This window comes from Physeter macrocephalus, chromosome 6, assembly GCF_002837175.3.
Source record: "Physeter macrocephalus isolate SW-GA chromosome 6, ASM283717v5, whole genome shotgun sequence".
Taxonomy (NCBI): Eukaryota; Metazoa; Chordata; class Mammalia; order Artiodactyla; family Physeteridae; genus Physeter; species Physeter macrocephalus.
This window is the reverse complement of record NC_041219.1, coordinates 34,655,217-34,669,109: the sequence shown is the minus strand read 5'-3', so window position 1 is coordinate 34,669,109 and position 13,893 is coordinate 34,655,217. Positions and strand designations below refer to the sequence as shown.

Sequence of the window (13,893 nt, the reverse complement as noted above, 5' to 3'; positions counted from 1 at the left end):
TTCCCTCCCTGTTGGTTGTTTGGCCTGAGGCAACCCAACACTGGAGCCTACCTGGGCTCTTTGGTGGGGCTAATGACAGACTCTGGGAGGGCTCACGCCAAGGAGTACTTCCGAGAACTTCTGCTGTCAGTGTCCTTGTCCCCTCGGTGAACCATAGCCACCTCCCCGCCTCTACAGAAGACCCTCCAACACTAGCAGGTAGGTTTGGTTCAGTCTCCCCTGGGGTCAGTGCTCCTTCCCCTGGGTCCCGATGCCCTGATGTGGGGCTCAGAACCTTCACGCCAGTGGGTGGACTTCTGTGGTATAAGTGTTCTCCAGTCTGTGAGTCACCCACCCAGCAGTTATGGGATTTGATTTTACTGTGATTGCACCCCTCCTACCGTCTCATTGTGGCTTCTCCTTTGTCTTTGGATGTGGGGTATCTTTTTTGGTGAGTTCCAGTGTCTTCTTGTTGATGATTGTCCAGTAGCTAGTTGTGATTCTGGTGTTCTTGCAAGAGGGAATGACAGCACATCCTTCTACTCTGCCATCTTTTTGAGTTTATTTTTTCAACACTCCTGTTTGTATTGACTCATTAGACTCAAAGGACATCAAAATTCTAGCCCAGTGGCCATCCTAGCATTTTGGTGTCTTGTAGAAACACGAGAGGAGCAAAAAGTTTGATTCACATGCAGTGTGCTTCTACATTCTAGACCTGAAAGACGTAATTTTCAGACTGTAGTCAGCTGTGTGTTCATTTGCATAATATTTGGTAAATGTCAAAGACTAGTTCTGATTACAGTATGTTCCTTATAAAAATTCATTTAGTTAAAATTCCTGGACCCCCTGGTCATTCTCTGGCTTGCCACCTTGTTTATTTCCTTCATGGCACTTGTGATGGCTTTGTGATGATCTGTTTTTTAAAATTTCTTCTTGTTTGCTCCTCCCATTAATACTGTAAATTCTGAGTGGTCACATGTTTTACTCAGTGTCTAAAACAGGAGGTGTGTAATCGATATGTTTCGAATGAATATATCAAAAGTTGAGCCATCTGTCTGACCAGCTTTCTCTGAGATACTAAATGTCACGATCCAGCATGTCTGCAGATTTATAATCATCCTATGGAATGAGGTGTGTTGAAATGGCAGCAAACACTGGTTCTGAGATTTAAGATATACCAGGTACTGTTCAAAGTACTTCACAAGTAGTATTATTCCCATTTTACAGAGGAGGAAACTGACCTGAACCTACCCTGGCTCCAGGGTCCAGCCACTCAACTACTACACGTACGGGTTACTGAAATGAAAGCTTTCACTCACTTTTTCAGGTTATAAAAAGCAGGATTTAGTACATAATACAATAGAATATTTTTCAGCCATGAAAAGGAATGAAGTACTGATTCATGCCACAACTTAGATAGACCATGAAAACTTTATGCTAAGTGAAAGAAGCCAGACATAAAAGGTCATGTATTATTGTGTGATTCCATTTATATTAAATATCCAGAATAGGGAAATTCTTAGAGACAGAGCAGATTAGTGGTTGCCAGGGGTTGGAGGGAGAATGAGGGATAACTCTCAATGGGATACAAGGTTTCTTTTGGGGGTGATGTACATATTTGGGAACTTGGTTGCACAACATTGAGTGTACTAATCGCTACTGATTAATCACTTTGAAACGGTTAATTTTATGTTACATGAATTTCATTTTTTTTGAGAAAAAAACCCAGGATTTAATGCTTGGCACTCACCAACTTTCACTGTTCCACCTTGAGGCTTTTCCACGAACAGGGTGGACAGCTGATTGTCGGCATTCTGTTTATCCTGCTCCTCCCCTGCTGGTGATTCGCCAACAGACCATTCTAATGAGCAGAAAGGAGGAAAAGGATCATTTCAGGGCCAGGTTCTTCTTGGGCAGACTTACCTGGGTTTGTTGTTCTTGTCAACGCTGAAGCTTCTCTTTGTCTAATTAACCTGGATAAATATAACATCTTTCTTTCTATCCACCTCCCCGACAGCCATCAGTAGAGAGTGACAGATTCGCATTCTTACAGGGATATCTCTTCCACGATGGGATCAAGGAACATTTTCTAATTCCTAGAAATAGCAAAACTTTTCAGGAAGGTTGTTACTCTTTCCTGGCAGCCAAGTTTCCTTTGTTTCCCAATCCTGCCTGTCCCCTGATAAATAATGGTGGGCAGGCTATGAAAGCAGTACTCTCATTGTTTTTCCAGGTGACCGGCTATAAGGCCATGTCTATACAACATCTGAGTTGGAAAAGACTAAAAGGATGGATCAGTTTGCAGCTCAAGTGGGAAAGGTCAGACAAACAAGCCTGGCCTTGAATTTCTAGATGCCTCACTGTTGTATGACTAGATAATTCTATTAGGGTTGTATAGATGTGGCCATAGTTTGAGAAGTAACAGATCATGACCTGCAGGCACAGATTTCAAGAATTCTAGGAGCGTCTTGAAAGGGAAGGAAAAAACTAGAAAAACAGAAAGAAAAATAAACTCTGAGGCTTTCCCATGAAGACAGACAAGCTGGAAATGAAGTTTATTTTGCATTTTCTAGTTTGCACTCCAGGTGCTTAGAAGGTATTAATCAGCAGTCCACTCCAATGAAGAGGGTAGGAGAGAGAACGGTAGAAAGTTCCCCTGTCTCTGAGAACTGAATGAAGAGAAGTTCCGTTTTAGCCACTTAATAACTGGAAAAAAAATGCGTGGGTTGCCAACTCTCAACCTGTTAATGTTCCTTGAAAAGGAGGAAAATGTAGATTTAGTTATTTTAGTTCGCATGTATCAATCATGCTTAGTATTTCTATTCATAAGCCATCATTTTCACAATGAAGTTAGGCAATGTAGTCACATGATTACACAATTTCAAAAAATACCGAAATTGATGTTAAAATTTTATGTTGTGTGTAACTGTAATATTCATAGTAATAGCAAATAGTGGCCATTAATGTTTGGAACAAGAGGACACGGATGTTTTTGTTTTGTTCATTTCTATATCTGTGTCTGCAAAAATGCCTGGCCCATAAGACTCCTATAGCAGGATAATAGTAGGCCCTCAAACAAATTTGTTGAATGAATAAATGAACGAATAAATAAATAACCATCCAGAATTGTGGCTCCATGCAGAATTTGGAGGTGTTCTTTTAACTGTATGTAAATTTCCATAAAAATATGAATTATTATCTAATGTCAATACATCCCAGGAATGGCCATTCTAAAAGTCTCTTCATCTCTGTGTATTTGCCAAATGTTAAAAATGATAGTGATATGGGCTTCCCTGGTGGCGCAGTGGTTGCGCGTCCGCCTGCCGATGCAGGGGAACCGGGTTCGCGCCCCGGTCCGGGAAGATCCCACGTGCCGCGGAGCGGCTGGGCCCGTGAGCCATGGCCGCTGAGCGGAGCCTGTGCTCCGCAACGGGAGAGGCCACAACAGAGGGAGGCCCGCGTACCACAAAAAAAAAAAAAAAAAAAAAAAAAAAATGATAGTGATAATGAAACAAATGAACCTGTGGTATACGTGGCTAGATTCCTGATTTTATGTGTGTGTGTGTGTGTATCATGCAAAATTGTTTCTCAATGCATTCGTTTTCTAGTCAGAGGAATGTAATAAGAGATTGCTATAAAAGCTACAAACTGAATAAAACCAAGATTAGAATCAAATACAGCTTCAAGAAATGAGGTCATTAGTGATTACTATATATTAGGATGGGGTCGGGACGCCTTGCTTCTGGCATGTGCTCACCTGAATCTTTTCTTTCCAGGGCCCGACTACCCAAACCTGAAAGGAAAGCGTGATTTGGATGATACAAGGGGTAGGGGGAGAAAATGGAGTGCTGACTTCAACCTTCTCGGATCCCCCAAATCCTGTCTCTTTTCATGATGGGGAGAAAAAAAGCTAGAAGTTGGCTTGGATGGAAAATCAGTAGGGCTTTAATTTTGAAAACGTCTATAAAAAGTATGTGTTTTATTTAAAAAACAATAATAAAATTTAAAAAAATCCAAATATCTAAAGAACAGGGGAAAAGAGTATATAGCTGGAAATGAAAGACATTTTTGCCTCTAAAATTTGTACCCAAGAGTTACTACTTTTGGGCTTCCCTGGTGGCGCAGTGGTTGAGGGTCCGCCTGCCAATGCAGGGGACACGGGTTCGTGCCCCGGTCCGGGAGGATCCCACGTGCCGTGGAGCAGCTGGGCCCGTGAGCCATGGCCGCTGAGCCTGCGTGTCCGGAGCCTGTGCTCCGCAATGGAAGAGGCCACAACAGTGAGAGGCCCGCAGGACAGGAATGAAGACACAAAGAAAGCCTCCTTTTAAAAAGTTTCTCATGTTAAAAAAAAAATTGCCATTAAAGCCAACATTCTTTGGCACTGACAAGATCTGAGTCCCCTGCTCTGAGCGTTGTCTCATCAAGGTGCTCTGTAGGTTCATTATCTTTACTGTCAATTAGTAATGAATTACAAAGTGGGGAAAGGGGTTGGAATCATCCTAACCTGGAGGCAGGGCACCAGGCGGGGAGGCTTCCTCTTCATCTGAAATAAGAAAGAGGAATAAAAAATTGAGAAAAGAACTTCATCCCGAGTATCCTGAGAAAAGAGAAATCTGCAAAAGAAGAAGAGAAACTACACAAAGCACTCAACTGATGACTAAGCCTCAGAAGACTTTCCACCTGAAAGATTAGACTTTAGTGTTTAAGGCAAAAGAGAACAATAAACAAATAAAAGGGTGAGAGAGTTGGGTAATCCCAATGAAAGCTTTAAAAATGGTACTCTATGCAAACGTTTCATATAATTGTAAGCTAGGAAAAAAATTAATGCTAAAAATCTAACCCTGATGACATCAACAATGGAGGTGGTTTTCGAGTTCTTATTTTGTAGCCAAAGTCACTGACAGCATAATTCATATACCACATTCATTTGGACACAGACATAAAAGCATATGTTTTTATGTAATTTGAAAACTCAATACCCCTTCTATATTTAGGTAACAAAAGTCAACATTAACTAGTATAAATCAATTTGTCATACTTACTAAGTTCACCAATAATTATTATAGGGCCTTTATCTGTTTTTTTCCCAAGATTATATTGGTGTTGGCCAATATAATTTGAAAAACATTTACCAATTTGTAAAATATTTACAAATATTTTATATATGTGTAAAAGATTTACCCATTTGTAAAATTCAAAATATGCCTTGTAGTGTTTGTGCAAAGACACTGAATCTTCCCTTTTCTAAAATGTATAAATTTCAAAGTGTCCTACATTTTAGATGCTTAAATAGGTGTTTGGTGTTATCTGAACCACTGCTCCTTCCCTCCCAAAGCATGAAGACTAGTGTCAGCGTAAATAATAATAATCTTCGTATTTAAAATATTAGAATAATTATGGGTTTCAAAATGTGAACTTAAATGACTATATAAAATAGGATACAGAAAACAAATGCACACGACTGTTAATTAAAATGTGCTTAAAAAATTTCTGACAAGAAGAGGTAAAAGAGCACAGGTATAACCTATTAGTATATATACAACATATATTATTTACTAGTCTGAAATTTCTTAAACTGTCAACCAGAGATACGTTTTGTTACTTTTTTTTTTTTTTGCAGTACACGGGCCTCTCACTGTTGTGGCCTCTCCTGTGGTGGAGCACAGGCTCCGGACGCACAGGCTCAGCGGCCATGGCTCACGGGCCCAGCCGCTCCGCGGCATGTGGGATCTTCCCGAACCGGGGCACGAACCCGTGTCCTCTGCATCGGCAGGCGGACTCTCAACCACTGCGCCACCAGGGAAGCCCTGTTTTGTTACTTTTTAACAAAATAACTAATGTAATATATAGAAAACCTTAATGTCATATCTTCAGAACCCAAGAGGTGATTCACTGGATACAGTGGGATTCGGGATTCTTCAGAGGAAGCTTTCTGTGGTCAAAGAAGCTTGGAAAACGCTAGGCTAAATAAAGTTAAATGCTTGTGTTTTATTGTATTGTTTGTGCGCTTTTACCGAAGGATATCTCAAAGCCATCGTGTGCTCATGTGTGCTGGCACTGGGGATGGACATAAGAAATGATACACTATTAACATTTCCCAAACTTAGTTCACATTTGAATCCTTTTCTCCTGGAATATCCATTAACTTTCCACAAAATCTTGCATTTGGGGAAGTATAGGTATTTCTGAGCTCTTAGGGGAATTCTGTATTTCAGAAGACTGCTAAACAATTAAAATTTTACATAACCAAAAATAAAATACCTTGCAATTTTTCTATTTTATTTGCCGTACATTTAACTCAGTATGTAGTATTTTATTCTTGACACCTATTTGAAGGTTTTTATTTACTAAAATATGTAAAGAATCTTGATCTAAAGTCCTGTAAAAATTCTTGAAAATGAAGTTTGAAAACTCAACCACATCCTAGAAAGGAGCTTCCTTTGTTATATAGAAACTAGAACCATTTTTAGTCAGATGAACACTTCATCTTATACAGGTTTGGTGGTTGTTTGCTTTGTGCACAGTGCCTAATAAACCCTTGAGTTAATTGTTTAGAATGCAAAATGATTGGGAAGAGTGTTCACACACGTTCATAAAACTAAAATGAAAAGAGAAGCCAATTTTTCAGCAAAAATTTGATGGGTGAGTAGTTTCAAAGTCCACTAAATGGGGCTTCCCTGGTGGCGCAGTGGTTGAGAATCTGCCTGCCAAGGCAGGGGACACGGGTTCGAGCCCTGGTCTGGGAAGATCCCACATGCCGCGGAGCAACTGGGCCCGTGAGCCACAGTTACTGAGCCTGCGCGTCTGGAGCCTGTGCTCCGCAACAAGAGAAGCCGCGATAGTTGAGAGGCCCGCGCACCGCGATGAAGAGGGGCCCCCACTTGCCACAACTAGAGAAAGCCCTCGCACAGAAACGAAGACCCAACACAACCATAAATAAATAAATAAATTTTTTTGGCTTCCGTGGTGGCGCGGTGGTTGGGAGTCCGCCTGCCGATGCGGGGGGCGTGGGTTCGTGCCCCGGTCCGGGGGGATCCCGCGTGCCGCGGAGCGGCTGGGCCTGTGGGCCATGGCCACTGAGCTTGCATGCCGCGCAGCGGCTGGGCCTGTGAGCCATGGCCGCTGAGCTTGTGCGTCCGGAGCTTCGCAATGGGAGAGGCCCCAGCAGTGAGAGGCCCGCATACCACAAAAAAAAAAAAAAAAAAAAAAAATTTTTTTTAAAAAGTCCACTAAATGTTAAGACTATGTGGGGGACATACACAAGTATTTTAGACTATCAAGACAACACATATGAAAGCAGTGCTTCAAAGTATCATAAAAGATACTCTAGATGATCCCACATTATTTCCAAACAGTAATTACTTCTCAGTGGGCAATATTTGAGTCATTGTACATGCATTTTAAAATTTACTGAAGTGCTAGAAAAATACAGTTGACAAGGGGCAACATCTATTGTTTCCCTTCTTTTAAATGTAGTTTTGGGAAGTTTTCTGGTGGCCTAATGGTTAGGATTCTGAGCTTTCACTGCAGTGGCCTGGGTTCAATCCCTGGTCCGGGAACTGAGATCCTGCAAGCCGCATAGTACGCCCAAAATAAATAAATAAATACAAATTTTAAAAATAAATAGAAATAAAACAAAAGGTTGATATTTAAATAAATAAATAAATAAATAAAAGTAGTTTTGGTCCTGGCATCCCCTTAGATTGGGAAATATCGCTAAGATGTTGGGATTCTGACCCAAAATACTTGAAAAGTTGCCTGGTTGAATCTGGTTGAGTTGGTTAAGAATGAAAGATTTAATTGTTCTTATTTACCATAGAAAAACAGGTTCTACTGCTAGGAGGGAAACTGAATATCCAAATCTTCTGGGTTATGCCTGATCCAACATCACATATATGAAAGGCATGGCAGCATACAAAGAACATTTTCAAACGAAAAATAAAATATATGTCATATTTTCTTGTTTTCTATTTAAAAGTGACTACAGTGATGATGAAAACTTAAACGTCTATTTTTGGCTCTTTAGAATATGGCCTACATGACACCACGGACCGAAAGCGACAGACCTAGCTTCCCTAGCTATGTAGAAGGGAAATTTACCAAAATGTGTCTTTAAGTCATGGGAAAATAGCATTTGTAAAACCATAAAAATGATTCTTTCAACACAGAAGTTCCCAATGAAGAACACCTGGAAAGTAGGGAAAGAACTTGGTCTCATATTACAAGCCTGGAATTTTTTGGGGGGGTCCACAGAAGGAAATCTGGAGTGTGAGGGAGAGAATGCCAGAGACAGTGGAACGTGTACATTCCTATAATTCTCCAAGCTCTTTTGGGCATAAAATAACTTCTACCTATGGTTGACTTAAATTGCCTTTTTAAATCAATTTTTAAAGTATATGTACTTGGGACAATTGTTGAGATTTTAGAATAAAAGCATATAAAATTAAAATGTATTGTAAACAAACCTCAGTTAAATACTGATACAATACCTTGTTTGATGTAGACAAATTTATGAATTCCTCAAGCAGAGTAATCAGTTGCAGTAAATATTGGCATATGTTACCAAAATAATAACAGCAACAAAAACAACCACATATGGAAGGCAATAACAAAAACAGCTAACATTAATTCATCATGTTGTGAGGCATTTGATTAATTTATCATATTTTCTGAATGAGAAGACACATGTCTCCATGCTTTGGTGCTTCTGAAATCAGGATTCATCTTACCATAAATACGTTTATTTAATGAGTTTTTTTCTCCCCCAAATCTATTAAATCAATGTTGTATTTTATAATCGTTGTGTTTTAAAATCGTGAAGTACAGTGATATTAATTTTTAACAAAGTTCATTACAAAGAAATCATGTAGTTGGAATACACAGGTAAAGCAGAGACATTTTAGTAGATGGTTGATCGTCTGATACCTAAAGGTAAAATAGCACAAAAATATTTTAGCATGCTAGTAAGAAGCACCAAGATAAAGATACTGTAGATGTAAAGGGACCTAAATGAAGAAAAAACGTAACCATTCTTTTAATTTAAAAAAATCATAGCATGTAGGAGAAATTCGCTGGAACTTCTGCTGATTCACTTCCTCATCTGACAACCACATTCATGCCAAAAGAATCTTCATCTCAAATTATGAGATCGTTAATACACACAGGGTTCATTCATGATAGTTTGTGGCAATGTTAGTGATGATGTCTGGGAAAAGAAAGTAAGTTTTTACTTCCAATGCAACAATTACCAAGGGCAGTAATTTCTCTGGAAGGAAAATAAAAAGAGGCAGTAACTATCCCGATTGGGCTTACCAAAAAATATACCGACTATAAACTGATAAGTTACAAAATTAAAAATCAAAAATTGGGACTTCCCTGGTGGCACAGTGGTGAAGAATCCGCGTGCCAATGCAGGGGACACGGGTTCGAGCCCTGGTCCCGGAAGATCCACATGCCATGGAGCAACTAAGCCCATGCACCACAACTACAGAGCCTGCGCTCTAGAGCCCGCCGAGCCACAACTACTGAGCCTGCGCGCCTAGAGCCCATGCTCCACAACAAGAGAAGCCCCTGCTTGCCGCAACTAGAGAAAGCCCACACGCAGCAACAAAGACACAATGCGGCCAAAAATAAAAAAAATTAATTAATAAAAAAAAAGTCATCTTTAAAAAAAATAAAAATAAGTAAAAAATAAAATAAAAATCAAAATTTATGTATCAGAATTTAGGCATTAAAATGAGCACTGATCTTCAAAGTATTCTCTGATTCTAATGCTGCTAGTACACATGGAACCACTAGTAGGACCAGTTTTGAAACATCCCACAGGGCTAATTGTTAAGGCACAGAAGAGACTCAGTCTCATTATCCTATGTTCACACATATGGTGTTGGTTGATCAAAAAAAAGGGTATGATCCCACTTGAGCACCCACATTATTCTCCACCCATGGCCCTCCAAGACAATTGTCTGCTTCCAAAGCTGAAATGCACTGTCCTCTGCTGACGGTTGTTCTCTACTCTAAAGCTCCCTAAAGTTGGCTCTAGGAGGGCAGGACCCAGCACCCAGACCTGCCCCTGGCATTTAGCCAACACTCAGTGAATACTTGAGATGAATAAATGAACATTAGAATAGAAGGCAGATCTTTGGCCCCATTGAGGGTAGAGAAAATTCTCTATACTTAGCTTTCCATTGAATTGCTACCTGTGATTATTCTGGAAGAATTCTAAGCCGCAGTAGCATTATTTTTTCAAGGACATTATCTCTCAGTACGATCATTCCGAAAGGGATTTGCATATCTAAATTCTCATGTTGCTGTTTGGTTAAACCCATTTCTTTATTGTCATCTCTATCATTCCAACTCCAAGACAAAGTGGGCAGTATTAGAGAACAGGATACCTGGATGGACAAGTCCAGAGGCAAACAAGCAAATAAACAAATAATAAACCCCTTCCTGAGAAATCAGCTGTTTACCAGAGACTCTCAGTAAATGTGGAAAGTTGGCAAATCTAACCACAAACACTACTTGTAAGATTGATATCAGAACCAAACAACATTCTGTGGTTACAAAAAAATTTTCAGAACATTTCCAACCTGTCACAGAATGATTCAGTCAATCTGGAAAAGATATTAAGGCTGCACGGCTATGAATGATGTTCTTAAAAGTGAGAGTCTTGGAGCTATTAATTGAATATATGTCAACTAATTAGATAGGGCACTAACTAAAGTGCTGAAAATGTACTATCCAGCCATGACCATTTTCAATAGCATTAAGTGAGCTGATCTTACAATATACAGCACTGGCATCCCATTCCAAACCTTATTGACTAAGAGTATGCATGGGATGTTCATCCTCCTGCCCAGCAAATGGAAATGAAAATCTGTCTAGATTACCATTGTCTGTATGATGAGCAGCTAAGCCAGCACGGAAATTCAATTGATCATTCATTCTACAGGTATTTATTAGGAGATCACTATATGCAGCTCTCTGCCAGCTGCTGGAAGAAATGAGATAAGGAGCCCAAAGAGTGTGAAGACACAGTGCCTGACCCTCACAAAGCTTACAACATGTTAGGAAAAGGAGTGAAACATTAATATGGGATTAAGTGAAGGAAAGGGTGATTTAATGACAGAAGCAATCAGTCCAAGAAAAAGCAGGAGGAAGAAAGGGAAGTGAAAGTGAGTTAGGATGGTCAGGGGAAAGATACACAAAGGAGTGACACTTGACTTGAATGGTTCTGTAAATTTCTTTTTTCTTTCTTTCTTCTTCTTCTTTTTTTAAAATACATTAATTTTCTTTCAAAAAAAAAACCAATTAGATAGACTGAGGGTTGGGGGAGGGTAGAGGACAGGGATTCTAGTGTAAGCTGGAGAGCAGGTCTGTTGCACCTGTCAATCTCGTTTATGCTAATGCAAGAATTCTTTCTCAACCAGGGCTATACATAATAGCAATGATTACTGTGTCTACTTTTCACTTGGGTATTTTCTTTGAAATTTCCCTGTCCTTGATGAAAGTAAGTAATGGTTGAAGGGAACTGTATATTTAGAAATAACTTCCACCACCTACCTTCTTTATTTAGGGATGTCACTTTCTATCCTAAATTGATTTGCTTTCTAGGCATGTAGAGCAAATACATACGTGGCAGTTTATGTACCTGGGCACATGACTGCATGTGGCCATGACCTTGTTTAACTTCTGCAAATGTCAGGAAAAAAATGCTACTAATTTCAGGATGCCTTTCTTGGTCATCTGGCCTTGCTCTTTCATCATATTGTGTTCTGTGTGAGGAAAAGGGTTTTTGTTGATTGGTAGACTGGTTGGGTTGGTTGGTTGGTTGGTTGATTTTAACTTACAGAAAGCCATTTTCGCATTTAAGCATACAAATATAATATGACTTTTCAGATTAAGGGTCAGGCACAGGCTTTGTTTAAACTTTTGACAGTTTGCCTTCTGGGATTACATCATCTGCTCTGTTGGCTGAGCCTTACAGCCTAGTCCAAGCACCTTTCCAAATTTGGAAACAGAGGCGTATGCCATCAGCCTTGTGAAGAATGTTATAATAACTTCAGCCAGGATGTCCAAACCTCCTTGAACCCATCTCATGGAAGGAGTTCTAGGAGTTTGCACTGTTTGCATTCCATATGCAAATAACCTTCAGACTGTGGCCCATGTGGCCAGGATTAGCATTCATGTTACTATTCACGGAGCCACTGAAGGTCAAGGACAAAGTAAGTATACTAACACTATGTGTTCATTTATGAGAGCTGTAAATTCAAGTTAGCTGAAGAAAAGTGGTCCAATGTACTGAAAGAAAAAAAAGTATTTTACTAATATATAGAAGACAAAAATATCATAGGAATTAGTTAATGAAATATGACATAGTAAGAACAAAGAGATACTTAACATGCTTTTGGGTGCTGTCCAGAAAAAAAGAGAAAGGTCTTATTGTAGTCAAGAAATAATGGGTTATTCCAGAATCTAAACTATGTTATTCAGTGCACAAATAAAAAATAAATTTTTTAAATGATGATACAAACATACAAAGCAAAATTGTCAGGTCTACCTCTGTGAAAACTTTCTTCTATAGAAGACTAATGCTCCTTTACTTAAGACAAATGGTCAGTAATGACAATGACTTCCTCCATGGGGAGACAAAGGAATTAGTATTTTATGGATCCATGAAAAAGTATATGATAAAGGTTATTCATTTTCTAAAACTGGACTACTTCCATATAAGTGAAAATAGAATAATAGGACAGAAACAAATGTTTCCAATTCAATAAGGAATAACGTGATGTTTGCTTAAGATTATATTGGCCCTCTATATAAATCATTATATAAATCTCCATGAACACAAATGTTACAAAATGAGATGTTAGTTTTCAAAATTACTAGTGAAACCTGGAACAGTTTACACAGTAACATGAAAACATTAAATTTAAAAAAATCTGGGTAATTAAGATAATTTTCCAAATTGGTGTAATCCCAAGAAGGCCAGACACCTCTTTTCCTTCACATGCACATGGGAACTTGGAAACTACAAATAAATTTGCTGGCATCTCAACAACTGCTTGTGATATTTTTATCATTGTTGTTTTTCTTTTAAAAATGTAATGAAAACTGATCAAAGCACCATTCGTCATTATGCTGATTGGGTTATGCAGATAAGATGCAAAGGAAGAACTCTAAAACACACTGATGAAAGATAATGCAGAGGAATTCTATGGGGCCTCCATGGCAATCATTACTGAGCTCTTTCTGCTTTTAACTTTGTTGAATTCGGCCTCACTTTCCCTCCCTCCAACTCACCTTTTGCTCGTGAAGTTCTGGCCTCCTTCTCTTTATTTGGTTCTGTGTGGAAAGTACAAACACATTTTAAAAAGTATCTTAAAGAAAGCATTTTATTGTGTGATGAGCAACAGGGTGGAGGTGGGGAGAGAAGAAATTAATAGCAGAACAGAGCACAAATGATGCTATATGCTCCTTTATTATGCTATACGTGAATTACAAATTGGGGAATTATAATATAGAGTCACGTTAAACTTAATAAAAGTAGTTAATAAATCTGATCATTTTGGGGAAAAGTATACATGGAAACACGTAACAGATTTTGTTAAAATAGCTTAGCTATGCTGGGAACATATTATAACATGCTGGTATGGAAATAGTATAAAATATAGATCACTTCATTTTAGATCCCAACAAGGGACAATTTCTTTTTTTTTTTTTTAAACTCATTCTTTTTTTTTTTTCATTTATTTATTTATTTATTTTTGGCTGTGTTGGGTCTTCGTTGCTGCATGCGGGCTTTTCTCTAGTTGCGGTGAGCGGGGGCTACTCTTCATTGCGGTGCGCAGGCTTCTCATTGCGGCGGCTTCTCTTGTTGTGGAGCACGGGCTCTAGGCACGCGGGCTTCAG

At 39.1% G+C, this 13,893-nt stretch overlaps 1 protein-coding gene across 7 annotated transcripts in view; it reads right to left on the bottom strand.

Moving 5' to 3' along the window:
- Positions 1–13,893, bottom strand: part of MYBPC1 (myosin binding protein C1) — a 102,008-nt gene that overhangs the window by 67,927 nt on the left and 20,188 nt on the right. For 4 of the 7 annotated variants that reach the window (XM_028490491.2, XM_028490492.2, XM_028490496.2 and 1 more), the window contains exons 3-6: positions 13,285–13,326; positions 4,484–4,522; positions 3,737–3,772; positions 1,730–1,840 (exon numbers count right to left, since the gene is read on the bottom strand). In XM_028490491.2, coding sequence (XP_028346292.1) covers positions 1,730–1,840; positions 3,737–3,772; positions 4,484–4,522; positions 13,285–13,326 — 228 coding nt within the window. The remainder of the gene's footprint in view (positions 1–1,729; positions 1,841–3,736; positions 3,773–4,483; positions 4,523–13,284; positions 13,327–13,893) is intronic. The other 3 variants (XM_028490493.2, XM_028490497.2, XM_028490495.2) reach the window with 2 other exon arrangements.